Here is a 25,006-nt window from a genome sequence, read left to right as displayed (position 1 = left end):
TTGTCCGCCTCCGTAGTGTAATGGTCAGCAAGCTCGGCTACCGTTCTGGAGGTCCCGGGTTCGATTCCCAAGGGGGGTAAAATAAATATTAGTGATTTTTTCACTGTCATATTTATTCAATATTACCCTGGACTGGTACCTGAAGCGGAGGGCTGATCACCTTTCTTTCATGTGTAAACGATCAAGATAACACTGCGTTTATATGACGCGGTGCCCTATGCACCATTGGGGTGCGGATAAGGGTTTTATTATTATATCTATTATAAATATAAGGCAAATGTAGTTGTAAATAGTTAATATATCACATGTTTCTTTATGCGTAAGTTTGCGGCAGCTTCTATGGTTAATTTGAGTAAGATTTTTATTTAGCCGAGACACTCTTTTTATAATTTACATCACAAGGGATGGAGTAATGCATACATTTATTTCTGACGACTTTGGCATTTTAAAAACGGATGTCAATCAGTATTATCAGCAATTAATGATTTCGAAAATAACAAAAATGTTTTTTTTCTAAAGTTAATATTTTTAACGTTATCTGCACTATGTTACTAACGCATTGTTTTTAATTATAATCCTGAACTGGCATTTGAAGAGTAGGAAAGATTACCTTGCCATCATAAAATCAACGTACAAACTAAAACTACATCCATCACCGGTTATACCCTATACACCATTGAGTGTAGATAAATTTAACTGGTGAGATTTGAGCTGCATGATTAATGCCTTTCATGTCATTATAAGAAGACGCATAAAAGTGGAAGAGGCAGAGATTACATGATAAGACAGATTGGTGTGGCAATTCTGTTCTCTCTGCCTATTCCTGTAAAGAAGTGGTGTGATAGTTATTTAGCTTTAACTAGTTAATCTTTTTTGTTACTTCTTACAAGTAATATTTGTCAAGTATCCTCTTACATAATTAATAGATAACACAAACATATGTAGGTATAATTTGACCTGAATAGATTTGATGTATATCTTCTCGTTTAGTGGAGCAGCTACCCCTATGTAGGGGAGAATAATTACCAGCAGAATTTACGAACAGGCTGTGAAGCCTATTATGTAAGCGATCACATACAGTGCCGGACCTTCCAAGGTTCACTTGGCACAGGCGCTCATGTTTACAAGGGAGAGATGACTAATTTGTTTATATTAATTTACATACTTGTGTATTACTATCTCATTTTAGTATTTTATTCATCACGATCATATGAACCTCTGTGTGTTGTGCTTGCTTGCTGGTCACACTCACCATAACTAATCATATGTGCCTTTATATATGGTGCCATGCTTAAAACTTACATGTCACACCTACCATAACTAATCACATGTACTTTTGTATGTCGTGCCATGCCTCAAACCTTACTTGTTTCACTTACTATAACTGATCACATTTACCTTTGTATGTAGCGCCATGATTAAAATCTTACTAGTCACAATTACTTTAACTGATCACATGTACCTCTGTATGTGGTGCCATGCTTAGAACTTTACTTGTCACACTAACCATAACTGATCACATATACCTTTGCATGTTGTCCCATGCTTGAAACCTCGTCACACTTATCACAACTAATCACATGTACTTTGTAATGTTATGCCGTGCTTTTAACCTTACTTGTCACACTAACTATAACTAAACACATGTACCTTTGTATGTGATGCCATGCTTAAAACCCTACTTTTCACACCTTTCTTATTTTTAAAAATATAATCTGATTAGCACATTTTTTAACATATTTATTATCAATTTATTATTTTTATGTTATTATATATTTATTTATTTATTATCTATACTGTACATACGCACAGTTAGATGAACGAATATTTCAATCGTCTAATCTTGTTTTTGCATATGGCTGGCATCTTCTTTCATATAAAGCGGAACAAAATATGTTTCATATCGAGTTGAGACACCTCATCCATTTATTGACATCTCATCCATGGGATGAATAATCCAGCATCGAATATAATAAATAATACTAAAATTGTAAAGTAGATAAGACTTTATTACCAATATATCATTGAATATTTTCAGCATCGGGATTCAAACTAATTTGATTGGAGTCGTGTATCTGAAGTTTTATATTTAAAGTTTTATATTGATTGTATTTCTAAGTTTCTTTTACAAAATAGATCATCTCGAAATGTTCCCTCGGAGAAGCGGAGAACTTTTAAAAGCTCCTTCAAAAACAAAACAGAATGACGAATGAGATCCCCGCACAAGTAAAATACTCTTCCTTGAAACTGGATCATGGATGTAAAAAATTCAAGATACACCGAAAACCCTTGGTTCAATTTCGTTACGAAGTTTGTTTTATTTTCCGAAATATCACAATATTTTAATATTAATTGATTATTTCATTGATTATCCTGTAAGAAAATTAAATATTTGTATGACAATGTATATATTTCTTTATATTTTGTTGTATTTTTAACAAGGTCTATTTCCGGTAAATGAAATGCATTTGGTTGATTTATATATATTTTGAAATTTTATGAAGATTTATTATAAAATATCAATTTCAAACCCAAATGTCTCATTTTACTTCTTCTTTTCCTCAAATAGTGCATAGGACACTGCATCAAACTAATACAATACAAAATTAATTATTAATTATATGAAGACAAAGTGATTGCGCCTTAAATACCAGTCCAAGGCAATATGAAATAAATATTAGAGTGTAAAATCACTTATTCAAAATGTTTATTTTGACCTCGTTCGGAATCGAAATCGGGACCTTCAGTGTGTTACGCAAATAAAATAACCGCTAGACTATGGGGGCGATATATATTATATATATCGTAAATGTTTGATTTGACCTAGATGGTTCATGTTAGTATGTATGGAAATAATTATAACAATTTAACAATTTCTTGTTCAAATTTATAAATTTTAAAAAAACATCCGTGATTTTCAGGTTTCGTTTCATTATTCTTTCATCCATGGCAAGAGTGTATCTATGGAATAAGGGTAGAGTGAAATGATTGATAATATAAGAGAAGCACAGCCAAGGGAAGGTAAAAGGAAAGTCAGCCTTATTGATAGCCATGAAACTAAGTTGAAACTTATGGCTTCTTCTGCGGATTAAATTCAGATTTGATTAAAATATCGAGAAAGTTCGGCAAGGAAATGTATAGAGAGATACCACATAGAACCTATCTACATCGCAGATTTAAACAAATAAATTAAAAAATATATTAAACGTATATTAGCCATAACTTACAGCAATGTTAAATACAAAACTTTATAACATAAAACGCTTTTATATTTGGTACTTTTTCCGGTTTCGACAAGTACCTTGTATATTCAGGGATATATATTTACTTAAATTAAAGTTGAGATATATTATAAGTAGTATAGAAAATTAAAAGTATTTATTTATAAGAATCAGGCGTAGGTAATAATTTTTCTAAATCTAACAAGATTTAATTTTTAATTTAATTTTATATTATACGATATGACGTGACGTGTTATGAAATTTAATTGATATGCATTAATTATATCAATATTTCCCCAGACTAAAAATATAAGCAGTAACAATTTTATAATTTGTTGTGTTAATTCATTTGATACTTTGACATTTAAAAAGTTACATAATCAAATTAGAGAACTAATTTTCGTAGAGGAGATGTTCGGTTTATAGAAACTAATAATCAATTAAATTGATTAAAATTATAGGGTAAATATTTTATTCTGACAATTAATATTTGAAGTAAAAACTTAGTGATTTTACATTTTATAACTTGAAAATAACTTGAACAAATTTGATTCGAAATTCATGTGATAATGAAGTTATAATGAGTTATAGAGTGATTTTAAACTAATATAAGTTATATTTAATTCTTATTTAAATTTTCGTAACACAATTATTTTTTTGCAACGTAATTTGAATATTTAATAACCTTATTATGGTTTAAGGGTTGAGTTTTCACATAAAAAACAGTCCGAATTTACTTTACGTTGTTCGCTTTAAAACTAATATTTTCTTAGAAATGCTGAAAGGAAATTTTAAATAAACACAGGTTTTTTCCATTTCGTGAACGGATTTCTAGAAATCTCCGTGTTTGCTTTTAATTACGATGGTATTAAAATATAATGCTAAAGAATAGCATATCATTCTTTACATTAATTTTATTTTTCTTTTACACATGTTTGATTTTTTTCAGTATTTTAACAAACAAAGAAAAAAATTATAAATCAATAATATATAAAGCAATGAAAAAAATGGTGTGGATTTAATGTTTATTTTTATCGAATTCAGGGAGGAAGGAATATATCTGTGTATATATATATATATATATATATATATATATATATATATATATATATATATATATATATATATATATATATATATATATATATATATATATGACAATGTCACATATTTTAGGGCTCTTTATGGGTTTATTCATATTTAGTTTTCGGAAGATATTGAATCTATTTCAGAAGTTTAGAAAAAGTTTCAAGAAATGGTGATCAAATTGAAGCTTTTAAATATAATTAAAACTTAGTTTAAAGACTCGTGGTACTGTGTACATAAGAATGTGTTTAAGTGTGCAGAGATGCGAAGGTTTAATGGGGGTATGAATTCCGGATAGGAGGTGAACTGATGGGGAGATAGCATTAATAAGGTAACATGATGAAATTCTGTTATCTTTACCTAAACCTGAATGTAGAAAGTTGTTCTTCGTGTAATTGGATCCCGGATACCGCGGGTAGATAGATACACGTCTTCCTCAAACGTTAATAAGGAAAAGGCTTCATTTTATCTTATTACGGACGGTACTGCAATGCTCGGTATCAAAATGATGTCGTTATCCAATTATCCAATCGATTTCATATCTAAAGTTGATAAAATAACGATAAATTGTACTCGTATCGTCAGACATCTAATAGATTTAATCTTATTTGTCTTCTTGGTGATACGATTATACATAAGATAAAATACATAAGATGTTTTGATCTCGAACCGTGAAGGGTAGCAAATGTTAAAAATTATTGCTTGAATCATAAATAAGTGATAAAAAACAACTTTATAGTTTTTTCTACAAAAATTAAAGTTTTATAATAACATTTTATATTATAACTACTATAATTTTATATTATACTAACATTTTATATTTTATATAATTTAAAAAAAAAAACTATTTCATTAAATACCTAAGATATTCTGATATCAACAATAAACCATGAAGGTAATATTTTTATAATTATTCCTTTAATAATAAATTCTTAAAAAAATTAAAATAAACAATTTCAATATTTTGACCACATAAATTTAAGTTTTATAAAATTAAATAACAACTATTTGATTAAATACATATAATACACATAAATTTAAGTTTTGTACTCACATTTCTTAGTGGAATGGCATTTTAAATAATAGAATAACAAGTTTGTTTTTTTATGGAAAAAACTATAAAATTGTTAATTAATCATATAAAATGCAATTCCACCATTTACAATGTTACATTCTACTACTACTTCGTGGTATATGTTATAAACTTTAGAAAATAAAACTCAAACTTTGAATTTGACTATTTTTGTTTTAGTTTTTTTTTCAACCGGTTTTGACAAGCACCTTATCATCTTCAGAAAAAGATATGCAAACTTTTTTTCCGTTTCTAGTTTTACGGTTAATTGAATTTTTGAGTGAAAAGGGTTTAATAAGTTAAGGATAAATGTTGTTTAGTGATACTTTGTGGAACATTTTTTTTTAACTTTATAAAATAAACTTCAAACTTTATTGTTGACCACTTTTATTTTTGATATATTTTTTTCAACCGGTTTCGACAGGCACGTTGTCATCTTTAGAGATGATATGTGCTCCTTTGTTTTCGTTTCTAATTCAACAGTGAATTTAATTTAAGGGTGAAAAGAGTTTAGAAGGTTAAGGAACAATAAATAAAATATTAATTTAAGTATTTGAACTTATATTCACATTGGACACGATTAATTTCAATCCTGACTATTCCAGAACCAAACTTACGCGATACATGTCTGTCAATATTTATTTTACGGACTAATGAGAATCTATCTACTAACTAACAAAAAATATGGTTTTGCAGCGAGATGAGTGCTTTTTGTAGCCTAAAGCGGGAATGTATATAGCGATCATTAACAGACCTCTGACGCGTTTGATGATTGAAAACCCGCTTTTGAAATCAGAAAAGAGTTGAAGTTTCTTTGAAAAGGATCAAAATAATGGAAAATGAATTATGAATAATAAATCCAGAGGGTTATTTAAAAATATGAAAATGGCTTATTTTTACAAAAATTCTTAGGAGCTCTGGATTCTAACAAACCCATAATAACTAACGAACTTACTAACTAACCATTATGCCACATCTCCGCAGGGTTAGGTAGAGTTAGGAGAGAAAAGAAAGTCTTACCAATTTTCGCCTCTTTCACATTCACGAATCTTTTCATTTATACTCGGCGATTATTCCAACTCTTGACGTGCCACTTTCAAATATTTAAAATACTTGATCTTGCCAAACTTCTCTCGGTCATCTTCCTATTTTATTACCAACCATATTTATCACCTAAATTTATTTTTTTCTAAGTAAGAACACGATAAATGGTGTTGCATAAGCCATAATGAGATTCCATTTACTTGGAAGCGAGAAAATTAAAAAAAAATTAATGGTTTGGATTTGAAGACTCACCACAACCCCCACTATGGCCATGGCAGCGCCAAGGGTGCCCGCAGCAATGTACACGTTGTGCAGCCTGTCGTGGTACAGGGCGAGGGGGATGCGGACCTCCCTTACGGACCCCGCTCCTCCGCCACCATCTGCGGAGCCCTGAGCGACCCCCACGGACTCCACGACGAAGTCATCTGTAATAAACATAAATTGTATTTATGAATAATCATATGATGAAAGATGGAGCAAAGCTAATGCATAAACGAGTATAGGGTGATTCATTATGGCTGGTTTTTAAATGTTAATGAAAGCCAAAACTACATTTTGAGGGAGTCTAAAAAATTTTTTTTCGTATCACCAATAGATGTCACGAGTAAAAATTTTAGTGAACAATATTTTTAAAAAATGGATCAAATATTTAGAACTTGAGTAGTGTGGTTGTCAATTATAAGTGGAATTGGTGAAACGGTGAAGGTTGGTGTCTATGACGGTCGGTGCCCAGACTACCATATCTTCATCATCTATGTTGAGATGTCAAAAAAAAGATAAAAGTCCAAAAATTTAAATCAATGGCAGTGTATTTATAAGCATCGTAAAGATATTTTTTTGGAATTTACTTTTTGAAAAATGTAAGTATTTCCATGATGTAATATTGAACAATACAGAAAAATTACCATCACAATTCAACATGAACTGTCAATGAAAGTCTATTGCAAAAAAAAGGTCATAATGTATCACCTAGAACTTATTGCATAAAGCAAGATACTCATAGTGTACTCATATGAGATAAGGTCAATTAAAGGGATTACATTTTTTGAAATATAATGTATGGGACATCGATATTATACGTATCCCCATAAAAATATTGTTCTAAAATTCTTAGCATGGTGCAACCCACAATTTGTAAAATATTTATTTTCAACTACATATTAGAAATATTTGACCATGCTAAGATTACTTTCGGTCTTCCACTGCTTTTAAAACTTACCGCATTCGCGTCATAATTCTTTTTATTAGTTTCTTTACTCCTTCGATTCACATGCCCAAATCATCTCGACATACATTTTTTCATATTAACAATATAGCTTAGTGCTTAATCTTATATTATATATGTTTGTCTATGTGTGTGTGTATGTATTTATAAATATATATATATATATATATATATATATATATATATATATATATATATATATATATATATATATATATATATATATATATATATATATATATATATATATATATATATATATACATTTATATATAAATATATATTTATAGATATATTCCTTCCTCCCTGAATTCTTTAAAAATAAACATTAAATCCATACCATTTTTTTCATTGCTTTATATATTCTTGATTTATATATTTTTTTCTTTGTTTGTTAAAATACTAAAAAAAATTAAACATGTGTAAAAGAAAAATGAAATAAATGTAAAGAATGATATGCTATTCTTTAGCATTATATTTTAATACCATCGTAATTAAAAGCAAACAAGGAGATTTCTAGAAATCCGTTCATATATATATTTACATATATATATATATATGTATATATATATATATATATATATATATATATATATATATATATATATATATATATATATATATATATATATATATATTAAATATTTATATATAAATATATATATATATATATATATATATATATATATATATATATATATATATATATATATATATATATATGTATACTATATATATGTATATATATATATATATATATATATATATATATATATATATTTAAATATATATATATAAATATATATATATATATATATATATATATATATATATATATATATATATATATATATATATATATATATATATATATATATATATATATATATACATAAATTCTGTGAGAGAAGTATAACAATAAATGTCTTGAAAATCGAGTATTGCAGAAAATATTATACAATAAATGAAAATCGTTCATACTGAATACATGTTCTACTGTATGTTCCAATGCGATATCAAAATATATTGTATACAATTCCCACGGGCATTTATAAATAAAAATATATTTCTTTTGATCTAAAAATATATTTAACCGCTGTCAAGGTTTGATATTGTGTGGGTGAAATATTTGTTATATTTTTTCAATAGATAAATAGGAGTACTTGGCTTTTGGAACCTTTTTATGTGAGAAAGAAATTTTGTACATACACATATCATATTTGTTTATTAGTGTGTGTGTAAATCCTATTTGGAAACATATACCTCGTAGAATCACAAGGTCCAAAACACAAAAATACATTAAAAAAATCATATATTTTTTTGGCAAAAAAAAACATATTTTTTTTGGCCAAAGTACCTTTTACTACCGTTTTAGTCATTTAATAACAACAATAATTAAACGGTACTTGAAAATAATGCGGAATGTATCGAAACACGTGTCACAAAAGATTTGAAGAAATAATGGTACTTTCTGGATTCTAGATTATCTCCAATTACAGGATTCATTTTCATATTGTTGAAAGATGAAGAAGAATATGGAAGTCTGGGCATTTACGGGGCTGACGACCATCATAGGCTGGTTTAAGTGATCACTTTACACACGTGTAACATTCACCAATTCTAACCATTATTGACAACCACACTACTCAAATTCTTGGAAGTTCTATATATATGAACCAATTTAGAAACCTTGTTCTTGAATCAAAAGAACTTTACTACAGACATCTATTGGTGAGATGTAAAATAAATAAATGCCCAGACTTCCATATTCTTCTTCATCTTTAATGAGATGTTAAAAAATAATATGAAATATGGAATGATATTAATATAGAGAGATTACTTATAAATTAATGAAAACATATAATTGAAAATTGAAATCATGTTTATGAAGATAAACAAATAGATAAAAATTAAATTAAATTAATTTCTTGGCAGTATTTCATTGTCAAACACAAATTTTGTCACACATTGTTCAATGACAATTATTTTTAAATTTAAGCGTAAAATTTAATTTAATTAATTTTTTTATAAAATTAAACACCTTTGTTTTAACCACTTTTTTAATATTAGTACACTTTTTAACCTATCGGTTTAAAACAAAGGCGTTTAATTTTTTAAAGTTAATAAAAAACATTCAAGAAATTATTTTGTTTTATTTAAATTTCATGTACTGAAAATAAATAAGTACATGGCGGGCTTATTGCTGAAAAGCAATATCTTCCAACCAACGAATAATAATATAAAAAATAATATAATATAAACTTAAAAAGAGTTTTAAAGTATCCAGAATCATTTTTATTTTAAAGTTGTAGATAAATTTCTTGGCAAAATTTCATTGCCTAACACAGTTTAGTTAGGCATTGTCCAATGGCGGATTTTCTTTAATTTAAGCTTAATGTAAAGTTACAAAGAGGTTTCAATTTTTAAATTATTTAGTTGTAAATTGATACCTTCGCAGGTTTTGCCCGTGTAGCCTGGCCGGCAGGCGCAGTAGTACGAGTCCACGCTGCTCCAGCAAGTGCCCCCGTTGGCACAGGGGTTGGTGCTGCAAGTCTGAGGAAGAAACGAAAAACATATTCAAATTATGGTATCGAAAAATTCAAATCTTCAAATATGAGTAAGGGTGCTGGAAGCGAAATGATAATTGAATTATTCTATGCAGTATTGTATGCGTAAGAGGATTAAAATAGGAAAAACAATTTAATTATGTAGGACGATTTGTTTATAGATTTGGCGGTTAATTTATAGAACTCCATTTTGATTTATATATTAAATGTTAAAATCAAACACTTAATTTTAGATTCTAGTAAAATGTATTTTACTACTTAAAAAAACTTTTACTTTAACTAATAAATTACAATTTAGTAGACTTAAAATCAGTGTTTGATTGAATTTCCAATATTTTGAGTGCGTCCAAATCTTTGTTCATTAATGTGGGTTTGAAAATTTTACATATCTAAATAAAATTTTCGAAAATTCTTAACGTCTTTTCAGGCAAGTGAGGAAGATTAAAAATGATATGATAAAACGTAAAATTAGTTCAGCCATTATTACATATTGGCCAATTCACAAAATATGATATTGAAATAAAATGATTATTCAGTAACTAATAGAATATTGTGTTATATATAGCACAGATAAATACCAAAACCGGCACAGTTGACGGCACCGGATAGAGAACTTACCGAAGCAGGGTGATGAAAGAATCAAGAAAATTATATCATATTTTATAAAAAAAATCATAATTGGTGAAAAATGTTTTTTTAAGTAACTACTCCACACCACACCAATCTGTCTTTGCAAACAATCTTCTCCTCTTCCAAATTCACGCATCTCCTCATACATAAACACTGATTATTCCGACTCCTGACCTGACCACTTTCAAGCATTTGAAATAATTGATCAAGCCAAACTTTCCTTGGTCTTCATCTGTTTCTATTACCAACCACATTTACCTCATCAATATGTTTGACAATACTTTCTTCACTCACTCCATTCCCATATTTTTCTATGAAAGAGTTGTCAAAAATGTGAAAATATGTTTGTTCCTCCGGCTCCATAGAAATCCCGAGATCAATTTTCGAAGAAAATAATTTCAATAAAATTTTGATAAATGTGATTGATTTTTCACTACTGTATTTATATTATAAAGACTCGTACTTGAAGTGCATGACTTGAAGAACTCGAATTTATTTAATAATTATTAGGGAGAGTGGCGTGATTTACCGGAAGTAGATGTACATATGTACATGATTTAAATAAATAAAATTACATAATTAAAATAAATATTTCCTGGATACTTATTGTCTACCCTATAGCTAAAGGGTATTAACGGCATAATTTGGTTAGTGTTATTATCAGCGGATTCGCTTTTTGCCCGAATGAAGAATGTTGGAACACGCTGTGGTGGAGATTTATGTGGCAGGCGCTACGCGACGCCGACGCCGACGCCGACGTACGAACAGTAAATATTTATGGAAATAAGATTGCATTTCTCAACAGCTTTTAAACGAATTTACAAATAGCATTCAAATAAAATAAATAATAAACATGTGATCAGGAGAGTCAAACAATTGAAGAAATTATATACTACTTTGTTTAGCCTGTACGTTATTTAATGACGTATGGGAAAAGACAAAGAAGTGTGTGTCATCTTAAATGAATACATTATTTTTAAAGTTTTTTTCTTCTAACCTTGATCCGCACACAATGGTGCATAGGGCACTGCATCGTGTGAGAGCAGTATTATCTTAATCGTTAAATACACGAAGGAATGGTGATTAGCCTTCCGCTCCATGTACCAGTCAAGGGTCATATTAGATCAATATTAGACTAAAAAATCACTTTTATTTGACCCTTTTAGGAATCAAACCTGTAACTTCTAGCATAGTAGCTTAGTTTGCTAAACACTACACTATCTTTTTTACCTTTATTAACGTTTTATATATTTTTGTATGGTGGGTATTTTGGCGTAATTATTTGCTTGTAGTTATATATTGTAAATAACCAAAAACAGACAAATGTGATGAGTCAAGGCATATGCCAATTTTACTTGCTACATTGAAGATATTGCTTGTAGAAATTCATTAAAATATTAGAGAATTCAAAGTAGGAATATTTTCATAATTTATGGCTCCAATTTGATCATAGGATAAGGAAAGCATTAGAAAAAGAATGAGGTAAGAAATGAAAGAATGATATTATGGATGCTTAAGGTTTTGGAAAAAATGCAAAATAATGTTTTATGGGTTTTTTAAAGTTCATAAGAAAACAAAGTAATTTAGTAAAAATACATAATATGATGTAAAATCAATATTTTTTCTTTTGATTTCTAAATATAATGGTCAATGTATACTATGCTTTTTTGATAAATGTATTTGAAAGCAAAGGTCTGATTATTTTAACTGAGAAATTTTAAAATAAGTTATAACGAAATATAAACTATGGACATCTAACCTACATATATTAGCTTAATTCAAACCAAAACTCCAACAAAGGTAGAAACTCAAAATAATTTGTATTATGGAATATCTAAAAAACTAACAAACTTTGAGAGGGTTTTCTTTAAATTGATTTTTAAAGTTTTTACCTTTCTTTTTTATTTAAAAAAAAAGTCGTTACATATTTCGGAATGTTTGGATTACACCTACCTACAAAACTTCATTTCCATTCGGAAATTCTTACAACTTTACACAAAAATAACATGAGTAAAGAAAAATAAAAACAAAATTAAACAGTGTAAATATACAATAGCTGAGAACTCAGTTCTCTCTCCGGAAACTTGTGAATTTTCCATCAACACAAATGTATTCAACTTGTATTATAATTGCTTCATTATTTTTCCGCTCTATTTTTTCCTCATAATAATCCTCGCTATGCAAGTACCGCAACAGCACGTTTCAATCTCACTTGTTTAAATTTGTAACTTACTGCTTGAAACAAGAAAAATTATACGTTGAAAATAAGTCAAATATCGTTTTAATGAAATGTAAAGAATTGTTTATATGTATTGATTTATTATCATAAACACTTATGATCATCTACGAGTTTTAATATGAACTGTTCAAACCCGTGGATGGAAGCATCTGTAGTTTCCGAACTAACAATTTCAATTTTGTAACAATTTCATACTCGTGAGTGGTATAAAACAATTGTTTCAAATGTGTTTTATTTTTAACTTAATTATGTTTTACCTCAAAGTGAACGTCGAAACAATAAATAACACACACACACACACACACACAAAAAAATATGTATATACATATATATATATATATATATATATATATATATATATATATATATATATATATATATATATATAAACATATGTATATATAAATATATATATATATATATATATATATATATATATATATATATATATATATATGTATATATATATATATATATATATTAATATATTATAAATATAAATATATATATATATATATATATATAAATATGTATATATATATATATATATATATATATATATATATATATATATATATATATATATATATATATATATATATATATATATATATATATATATATATATATTTACAGAATAAACTCATTTAAATTTGTAGAAGTTTGTCACCAAACTCAATAAAAAGTCCAAGATTAATAGTTTTATGATATAATTCGTCCATATCATACATGATTGAATGATAAATAAATTACTTTAAAAAAAAAGAAAAAAAGGTGAAATGTGCCTTTGATTGGGAAAAACCCAGTGATGACACTTTCTTGTAAACTGTAAATATTTATATGATGAAAAATATATAAAATGTAGCATTAGACATATTTCTACTACCCACAGATTCTTATATTTGTATTAAAACCAAAAATAAAACTAAAACTAAAAACAAAAAATAAAACTAAAAAAACATTTTTAAGATAATTTATAATTAATTATTTATATTTTGTATCCTCAAATTTTACGATAGTTATATTGTAGTTAGTCTACTCGTACAACATGAATGTACGAGCCATTCACCCGAAAACTTTATCGTTCCTGTATAGAATTTCCACCCCGACCCCGAAAAATAACTTCTTGCTCCCTTGGGAAAATTTTATTAATATAATTTCTAAATTAAACATAAAATTTTATCAAATCTCATTATCACAGCAAAAAGGAAATATGATATTCAAAATTTGGTGAGCAAAATTAGATAATTATAAAGTCAACAGGAATTTAAACGTTCGTTTTAATATTAAAACCGGATATACAAAATTATATATAATTTTGTATTTAGGTAGGTATCCTCTCGTGTATAAACCGTTACTAGCTACTAGCAGTTATCGGCAATAAATATTTATTCTTGAGATATTTTATTTTCAACAATGTTGATTTTCATACTATTTTTGTTACTTTATCAACCAGTTATTAAGTTTTTGTTGTTGTTGGTAGAATTTATTAGAACCTAAAAGCTCTTAGTGTCCGTGACACTAACCACAGGACCACAACCCGACTGAGCTTTTCACAAATTGATTTAGGTATTGTCATTTTCATCGAGTCCTTATTTTAAACAACAGTTTTATAATAGCAATAACACGACCACAAAATGTCCTTTTGCCCAGTTTACGTTTTAAAATATGAAATCTCAAAGCGCCCTTAAGGCTATATTTTATAAAAATGGATGTTTATAAATTATCCAGTATTATTCATGCATGATATTTGTTTTATTTAACGTTCTTTTTGTCCGTATGGATTTAGATTAATTAGATTTTTTCAAATAGTGATAATGTATGTATGTAGTATTTATGTTTTTTTTTCAAATATAAATATGTTAACCTTAAGCGTTGTTTGACCATAAACTAGGTTATTGGAAGAATAAGTTACAGTATATGACGATGATAATGACATGAATTTTTTGAGTTGTTTCATGTATTTATGATGCCTAATATTTATTTAACATTATACAACACCACAAAAGTGCACAGAACTGTCTTGATATGAACAATAGCAGTCAAAATGATTAACGTTAAATATTTAATTACTCCAGATTGTGACAAGTAGTCAGACCTGTAAATACTTTGACTTCCATATTTCCTTAGTACAAAATGATACACCGTCTCTCTTGAGACATTTCCTCGAAAGACCCTCGGGGTCTAATCTAGTGTTTGAATGGAATTAAATAAAAAAACATAAATTTTATTTTCATTTTTGTTTGTTTTTTATTTAATCTCAAGAAACTAGATATTGTTTTTTTCTTCGAAATCTTGTAGTTCTCTTCTCTAAGCACAAGGCACCTTCCAGACTTTGATATCAGTCACCAACTGTCTTTAAAATCTAACTCTTTAAAGCATACTTGCGTTACTGACCATATCGGTCCATGGAATGGGTAGCATTCTATGACATAACCACGCCTTGTTATAGAAAAATTTGGAGTTTATTATAAAAAATGAAATTCAATAGAAAATAGAATTTATAACTAAAGTTCTTCTTGGTAAATATAGCTATTTCTTAAAATCTATTATGCCAAGTGTTTCGATGTTATTAACTAAGTAAAACTTAAATTAAAAATGGATAGATATTACAACAAAGTTACTGCCTTTCAATTAAATTAAATATAGAATGTTTTTCTAAGTTTTGATGTGTAAGAATTTGTAAAAGAAAAACACTTGTTTTTTACCACTTGAGTTTATTTTTTCATAACAATTCAATTATAATAAATAAAATAGTTTTAATAAAATAAACTCAAGTGGTAAAAAACAAGTGTCTTTCATTTACAATTTCATTATGTCTTACCACAAAGTGAATGCCGAAACAATAAATAAAATTAATTTATTGTTTCGGCATCCACTTTGTGGTAAGACATGACGAAATTTTAAGCGAAAAATACTTGTTTTTTACTATATAAATATATATTTATATTTATATATGTTTTTTACTACTTGAGTTTATTTTATGACGACTTGTTTCAGAAGCTATGCATCATCTTCATCTTAGTTTACATTTAAACCTGAAGACGGAAGCATAGTTTCTGAAACTAGACGTCATAAAATAAACTCGAGTGGTAAAAAAACAAGTGTTTTTCGTTAAAAATAAAATTAATATGTAAGAATTTTCGCGTGTTTATTTTTCAAAAGTGTCTGAAAACCACAAGCTTTTAAAATACTTCCCAAAAGTATTCGGTGCAAAAATTTGTAGGCTCTTTCAGTGAATGTTTATTTCAGGTTCGAAGGGGTTCCGAGTATAATATGTCGTTTTATGTATGCAAAATGTCTCCCCATTGTCCGTTCTAAATACCGAACGTTCCAAGCGCTCGTGGAACATTTAGATGCCAAGTATTCGCTCAGCACAAAGGGCGGACCGATGATGGGTACGTCACCCGAGGGTTGATGACGAGCTGGACAGGGTTGAAACGACATTGTTGTTTTAAACAGGGGTGGGGGGCGGCGTTCTTTGGGCATGATATCAAAGATACCTTGTTTTAATTGGAGTTGGAAATTTGTGGAAACAATGAAGATATACAATAATATATTAAATTCATGTATGTACATATGTATATGAATAAGATATTATAGTTATTCGGGTTGTTTTGCAAACGGAAATTGGTTTGATGATGAATATTATATTATAAAAGTATTTTGAAAGCAAATATATCTAAATGTAGTTATATATAATATTAATAATATTTAATAATAAAACCCTTATCCGCACCCCAATGGTGCATAGGGCAGTGCGTCATATAAACGCAGTGTTATCTTGATCGTTTACACATGAAGGAAAGGTGATCAGCCCTCCGCTTCAGGTACCAGTCCAGGGTAATATTGAATAAATATGACAGTGAAAAAATCACTTATATTTATTTTACCCCCCTTGGGAATCGAACCCGGGACCTCCAGAACGGTAGCCGAGCGTGCTGACCATTACACTACGGAGGTCGACAAAATATATAATATTAAATGAACTAAAAATCGAACTATCACACCGCTTCGAGAATTGAACGCCACACTAATCTGTCTTTGCAAACAATCTTTGCCTGTCCACATTCATGCATTTTCTCGTACAAACCCGCCGATCAATATGATCTGACTATTATTTTTTGACATCTCATCGAAAACGAAGAAGAATATAGAAGTCTGGTCATTTACGGGGCTGACGACTGTCATAGGCTGGTTTAAGTGATCACTTTACACACGTGTAACATTCACCAATTCTACACATTATTGACAACCACACTAATCAAATTATTGGAAGTTCTAAATATATGAACCAATGAAACATTGTTCTTGAAACACTAGAACTTCACTAGAGACGCTAGATAAACAAGTATTTGGACACACTCAAAATGTTGTGGAATGATTTGACTAGTTCAGGTATGTATATTGAAAATTTGATAATGCCAAGTTTTTGCTAGTCTTTCTCTGCTCCTTATTTCAATTACACTCGCATTCTTAAAATGTATATGCGACTAGCTCCGATGAGATTTTTCTGTATTTGAAATGGCGAATCTTGTTGACAAAGAAAAAGTTTGTGGACTCAAAGGCTACTGTAGATTTCTTCAAATGTAAATACGTTTTCGGCACGTAAATCATTTCCGAACTTTCCAGTTTCCGGATTTTTCGGTGGACGTCTCTGGGGTCTCTCGCCCGTCAAGGGTTGAGGCTGATATGGAGGTGTCATGAGAATGGGGGATGAAAAGTAAGGGAAAATCCATACCGCTACGGCTGGCATGAGACAGTCGGGCCCCGCGTACCCCCGCGGGCACTCGCAGGAGTAGTTGTTCCCGCGGTCCACACAGAAGTGGTGGAGGCTGCAGGGGTTCGGGGAGCACAGGTCGACCTGAACCGTAAAATTATCGATTGAAAATTTCGAAAGGATTTCAAAGTTTTTAGCTTGGTATTTATTGATAGTAAACGTCAAATAGAAAAAAAAATATTTCATGAATAAAACGAACAGGTTAATTAAGACAATTAACATGTGAACGATAACACTGCGTTTATATGACGCAGTGCCCTATGCACCATTGGGTGCGGATAAGGGTTTTTATTTAATTTATTTTTATATATTCTTTTATGTATTTTTACGTATTTTTTTTTAGAATACAAAAATGTCACGCTTATATTATATTATTATTTAGTTTTAACGTAAATTACGTTGTGGGTGACGACACCTAAGAAAAAAATAATAACAAAATCATCAGGCCATTATACCATATACCGCAGAGAAACACTAACGACTTTAATGGGAACTCTTTTTATTTGTCTTGGTAAAGGAAAATAAATTACCTTAATGTGGCACCTCTTGCCCGTGTATCCTCGTCCGCATGAGCAGATGTAGGCTCCCACGTGGTCAGTACACGTGCCCCCGTTCAGGCAAGGAGACGACTCGCACTCGTTATACTCGTACTCGCAGTGCTGACCGGCGAAACCTGTCGAAAGGAGCAAAAGGATATTTTAAAATCACGTTTATATTTGTATACTGGTACCAATATAAATACATGCCTCCTATGCGGAGACAAACACAGAATTTGGATACAATAACTTTTATGAATATCGCTGGTCTAAATATAATTTTGTCCGCCTCCGTAGTGTAATGGTCAGCACGCTCGGCTACCGTTCTGGAGGTCCCGGGTTCGATTCCCAAGGGGGGTAAAATAAATATAAGTGATTTTTTCACTGTAATATTTATTCAATATTACCATGGACTGGTACCTGAAGCGGAGGGCTGATCACTTTTCCTTCACGTGTAAACGATCAAGATAACACTGCGTTTATATGACACAGTGCTCTATGCACCATTGGGGTGCGGATATGGGTTTTAATATTATTATTATTAAATAAAAGTTGAAATTTGGGATATTTTTTATTACTTTTTTTTATATTCAGAGCATTGTAAACTTTGTGGTATGGTAATACGAGTATAACACTCTCGTTATCATTCATCGTTCATATTGTGTATAATAGCAATTAAAGACCCTACATCATGAATGTCGATCTCTAAGTAATCATTCCACCATCAGGTAATTTGTCCTGATGATGAAATGGTTATTCCGAAACCAGTAGTCGTGAAGTAGTGTTTTTAGGTAGAATTACACCCGTGAACGATGAATGATAATGAGAGTTAATCTTAAATACAAATAGTACATTTCATGAAGGACTCTGTTAACAACATTTTGGTACTTCCATTTCGAATTCAATTATTTCCAAGTATTTACTTGCCGAGGTTTTTAACCACTTAGGAGTTATTTTAATATTTTGACATCTCAACAAAGGCAAAGAAGAATATAAAAGTCTAGGTATTTATAAAAGCTTATGACCTGTCGTAGGCTTGTTAAGTGATCACTTCACACACGTGCAACATTCAGAGACAGAAGGACCTACAACCTGAGGACGAGGAGAGCTGACCCCAGCAGTCTACAAGGACAATAATCTGGGATGTAGCCAGGAAGAAAACGTACAATATTTACCATTCTACCTGTTATTTACAATCACACTTCTCAAATTTTCGGAACCCTAGAAATATTAATCAATCTCATGACACAGTACATAAGAGTTCACAATAGCCATCTTTTTAAGATTGAGAAAGCTTTTATTTAACAGAGACTCTTTTATATGGATGTATGCAAGATTCGAGCCCCGGACTTTGATTACATACTGGGAAAATCCTAAAAAAAAGTTTTTTAAATCCAGCTTATAATTTGATCAGTTAGATATCGTCCGCCTCCGTAGTGTAATGGACAGCACGCTCGGCTACCGTTCTGGAGGTTCTGGGCTCGATTTTTTTAAGGGGGGTAAAATAAATATAAGTGATTTTTTCACTGTCATATTTATTCAATATTACCCTGGACTGGTACCTGAAGCGGAGGGCTGATCACCTTTCTTTCATGTGTAAACGATCAAGATAACACTGCGTTTATATGACGTAGTGCCCTATGCACCATCGAGGTGCGGATAAGGGTTTTATTATTATATTTATAAAAAAAAAACAAGTATTTGGATAAACTCAAAATATATTATTTCGAGAAATAAAAATACTTTGTGTTCTGATCCTCTCACATGTGAGTGGATCAGAACACAAAGTATTTTTATTTCTCGAAATAATATATCAATATGATCCACAAAGTTAATGCTTTCAATATTCAAAAAATTAAAATATTGTATTAAAAATATTTAAAAGTTTTTTTGTAACAAATTTCCATTTAACATGTTTTTGTACTCGTTATTTAAAACGTTCATGTGGTCTTTACTTTTCTAGTTTTAGTACTACGCACCCTGTTCTGGAAGCGAATACCACCCTCGTGTAATTTGACAACAGGTGTACCATAAAACCCGCAATAAGAGACCCCTTGTCACTCACTCGCGAGGGAATATCGGTAACCAAGCAACCTTGGTTTAATGGTGGCCCATCAAATACTAAAGCGGTACCTGCGCATGTTATTATATAATGATACTCCAAAATCTCAGCGTAGATATGTTTCTTTTTTGACATTTATTTTTCAGGAGTATCTTACGAATATTTCAGACACATACTGAAAAATACCGCATAAAACAGAAGCTGACTTTAACAAAAGGTAGAATGTTGAAAGATGCACAGTTTTACAATAGTTATGATAGAATTATGTGTTTTTAAATTATATATTTCGGGGGTATAGTCGTATCCTATATTATTTCAGAAAAATACTGAAAAATATCGTTTAATTCAGAAACTAATAATAATAGGTGGTTTAGTTAAAATATGTCCGCCTTGTCCGCCTCTATAGTGTAATGGTCAGCATGCTCGGCTACCGTTCTGGAGGTCCCGGGTTCGATTCCCAGGGGGCTCAAATAAATATTAGTGATTTTTTCACTGTAATATTTATTCAATATTACCCTGGACTGGTACCTGAAGCGGAGGGCTGATCACCTTTCCTTCGTGTGTAAACGATCAAGATAACACTGTGTTCATATGAAGCAGTGCCCTATGCACCATTGGGGTACGGATTAGGGTTTTTTTTATTATTTATTAGTTAAAATACACAGTATTAGAATAGTTATAATATCATTTTATCCGAAAATCCCAATGTAAACGTGCAGTATTTTTTTCATGGGTATACTTGTTTCCTACGAATATTTCAGTCAAATACTAAAATAAACTACATGATACAAGATCTTTCAATAGCGGAAATATGCTAAAATATGCACTGTGTAATAAGTGATCATTTTAAGTAGTTAAAGACAGGACGTAAGCCTAAGACTTCCACACAAAATAAATTCATCGCCTCAGTATAAATAAACATCTTGATAATCAAAAAAATATAGTATTTATGTTAAATATATTACCATACTCATAATTTTGCTAAATTTTTGTCTGAGTTTTATGTAAAAATATCGCTAGATTCCACAGAATGAAATAAGAAACTTGATGGTTTTTATTTTTCCTATGAGGTTCTATACCAATTATTGTTTGACAAGAATGAAAACCTGTATCATTATATATTTACGTTGGTTATGAAATTAATGTTACGTAAATAAATATATAAATTAATTCCTTCTGAAAACATAACAGCTGAAATATTTTCAAATTGAAAGATTTCTTTAAGACAATCATTATAAAGACAGATTATTATTATCTTTTTTTACTATAAAATATCAATTTATATTCATATATTATTCATGTTTGAATAATTCAGCATCTGACAAAATAAAAATTGATAGTAAAAATATTCATAGATATCTACGCTGAAGTTTATATTTGAAAATACAATTGTGTTATAAAATATCTTCAAAATTCAAAAATTATGGTCTCATCATAAGTAGAATGGTGACTAAGCTGATTAATTCCATCTACCAGTAACAGTTCACAAACCCTGTAAATTCCTTGACTTTAATAAGCTTTCTCAATCACGATTTTAACTCCATTGTATGTGAAAAAAAAATGCTCCAATATAAGTATGTATTATTAAGGAAAGCGTCTCTTCTATACCAACAAAATCAGTGACGTCTTTCTTATTTTTTGACGTATTAAGTTTACAATGAATTAACACAGAAAGTTTGTTTTTTCGATTTCCTTGGGAAATGACAAAAATCACTTCTTGGTCCCATCGGAAATCAACGTTAATTACAACTTAAACGACAGTCTTTTGTTGACTGACAACTTCTCGTCTCTGGGGCGCGGAGTAAAGTGGAAACACTCAGACTTTCATCTTGGACATCTATCAGGATAAATAATACATTTATCACTCTAGTGGCATCTATCGAACTTTACGAAAAAAAAGTAATGAGGATGCTTTTTAAACATTGTTTTTTTTGTAAACCATGAAAAAAATATATTACAAAAAGAAAAGTTTGGGTTTTTTTCATAATAATATTATTGATAAATTTTCAAATTGAGAATTTTGGAAATTTTCATTACAAGGCGAAATAATTATAAATGTTATTTTTAATACAATCACAAATTGTTTTACTTAAAGTAAAATTTTTTAAAGATAACACTGCGTGCAGATAAGGGTTGGTTGAATGAAAAATCATATACTTGACGTATCGAATTGAATGATTTTTATTCAATGGTGTATATACATACACTACGAGTATATTAACAAGTATATATTTTCGTCTTTTCTATTAAAATTGTATCTTATTATTTCAAATGTTTGTATTTTAATTCATTGATGTAATTTTTTAAACAAAATTTTTACATTAAATAAACCGAAAAAAGTGGTCTTGTATAGTGTTTTCTTTTATATTTAAATTATTTCAATTCATTATTGAAACCAGTAAATTGAAGGTTTAATGACTAATTACTTTTTTTATAAAAACGCAAATTATTAATATCTTGTGTTGTAAGTGTGTGAATAGCGCCATGGCGGTGATGCGTAGCATTGTTAGCAGGCTGATATAATGATTGTCCTGACGAAGAGACGGTAAAATCTCGGTGAGTATTTATAAACTAACATCACTAATATTTGCAAGGTAAAAAAATTGAATATCAATTCCGAACAAAAATTATCATGTGTACTTAAAGCCATATCGAAACCAGGTCACGTCGCTATGAATGACATAATTATTCCAAATTAAACCCCATTTTCGGTGCAATTCATGAAGAGAATAATTTCATCGGATAATAATTGGGAAATTGAATTGAAGATCCAATTATAACGTTCGTCGTAGCGTCTATAATTTACAATAATAGTAGTAATTTTGTACTAATAATTTGCCATTTTAATGACTTCCCCTCAATATGGTTGGACGTACTCAGAGGTATTACAAATTTGGTCGTGTAAATTTAAAGCAACTCTCTTTTGTAATTATAATATTTACTACATATATTACTTTGAAGGGGTAATAAATACAGAAAAAGAATACTCAAAAAATATTATACTCAAACACTGAATTTAACCCTGAGAGTTTGTGGTTCCGTGGTTAGTGTTGTGGAGTCAATGATTTCGGGTTTGAACGCACTCCACTTCTTTTTATACCTAAAAATAGGCTTCAAAACACAATTCAATCCTTATTTTTATGTATGGTTTATGGTGAGGGTTCACGACCATAGTGTAAACTTTAAACATAATTTTATAAAACAAAAATCCTTTTTTTGTAAATATATACCTCGATCAACCATTGCTCCTGTTTCCACGTAAAATGTTAATTTTGTGTAAAATATTAATTTTATCAAAAGATTCGGCACCCGCTTTGTGGTAATATCTTTTTTTTTAAATATCTATTAAGTTTTACTTGATAAATACCTCTAATCCTTAAAATCTATTGTGACACATGTTTTTATATATTCCGCATCATTTTAATGCGAAATGCATTGAATCACGTGACACAATCGGTTTTTTATTAATAGTGGTATTTACCAAATACAATATAAATAAAAAATAGTTAAATATTATTTCCTGTATGGAATCCCTTCATTACTATCTATCATTAGTAATATCCTAACTGTCCATCAAACCCCATAGTTTTTCCTTCTTCCTCCTTTCCTAAACTCCGTTATTCTTTTACATTCCTTATTTTCATCATTTTGTTATTTATGTTTTTAATGTTAAAGTACCCTCTGATTGCAAACAGCTATATAAGGTATCAAACGTTTTGACCAATATCACAAGTCTATTTTTGATTGGAAGATATTGCTTTTTAGCAATAAACACGTCAATGTACTTATTTGTTTTTTTTTTTTTTTTATGCACATGAAGTTTAAATAAATCCCAACCCTGGATGGTGAAAGGGAAAATAATTCAATTACGCTGTATGAAAAGGGATATTAAAATTTTATTCCACAGTGACTCTATCGAGCGATATGGCGCGCTGTCACGCGCCCGCGGGATTACGCTACGTGGACTAGACAATGACTGTCGCTGATCCGATTATGGATCGTGACCACCACTGGGCCTGTCCATATTAGCTGCGATTACCCTTTACCCAACGGTACCTGAAACGTGTTCAATGTTCAGCCATTTTACATCACTTACTGCAACGTGGAACGTGCAAGCCCTGTTGTGATATTGCGCCCGACGCATTTATTAAGTGAATACCGACATACTCTTATGGTAAAGCGACAAATATACTCTTATGGTATAGCGACAAACATACTCTTATGGTGTGTCGAATTTCGTTCAAAATTATGTATATGATTGATGGATTCAGGAAAAATCTAGCACAAATCACAATCCAAAAAAGAATCTTTAAACATATTAATTAAAAACATTTTACATTTTTTTCTTTTAAATGTTGGGAGCAGGAAATATTCCTGCAAGAAATGGTAAATGATCAGCCTTGGCTGTCACATTGAAACGATGTATTTTATATACGTTTCAATGTATATATATATATATATATATATATATATATATATATATATATATATATATATATATATATATATATTATATTTATAAACACATACATTATTTTATTTTG

At 29.5% G+C, this 25,006-nt stretch overlaps 1 protein-coding gene across 2 annotated transcripts in view; it reads right to left on the bottom strand.

Moving 5' to 3' along the window:
* Nucleotides 1–25,006, bottom strand: part of LOC148309806 (uncharacterized) — a 182,386-nt gene that overhangs the window by 7,495 nt on the left and 149,885 nt on the right. The window contains exons 8-11 of one of the 2 annotated variants that reach the window (XM_088259469.1): nt 18,395–18,537; nt 17,826–17,948; nt 10,099–10,201; nt 6,676–6,848 (exon numbers count right to left, since the gene is read on the bottom strand). In XM_088259469.1, the coding sequence (XP_088115595.1) occupies nt 6,676–6,848; nt 10,099–10,201; nt 17,826–17,948; nt 18,395–18,537 (542 nt within the window). The remainder of the gene's footprint in view (nt 1–6,675; nt 6,849–10,098; nt 10,202–17,825; nt 17,949–18,394; nt 18,538–25,006) is intronic. The other variant, XM_088259470.1, reaches the window with a different exon arrangement.

This window comes from Brachycentrus maculatus, unplaced genomic scaffold, assembly GCF_059751285.1.
Source record: "Brachycentrus maculatus isolate JH-2025_06_01 unplaced genomic scaffold, ASM5975128v1 h1tg000117l, whole genome shotgun sequence".
Lineage (NCBI taxonomy): Eukaryota > Metazoa > Arthropoda > Insecta > Trichoptera > Brachycentridae > Brachycentrus > Brachycentrus maculatus.
Note: the sequence above shows the minus strand (reverse complement) of the source record. Positions and strands in the feature narration are given on the sequence as shown.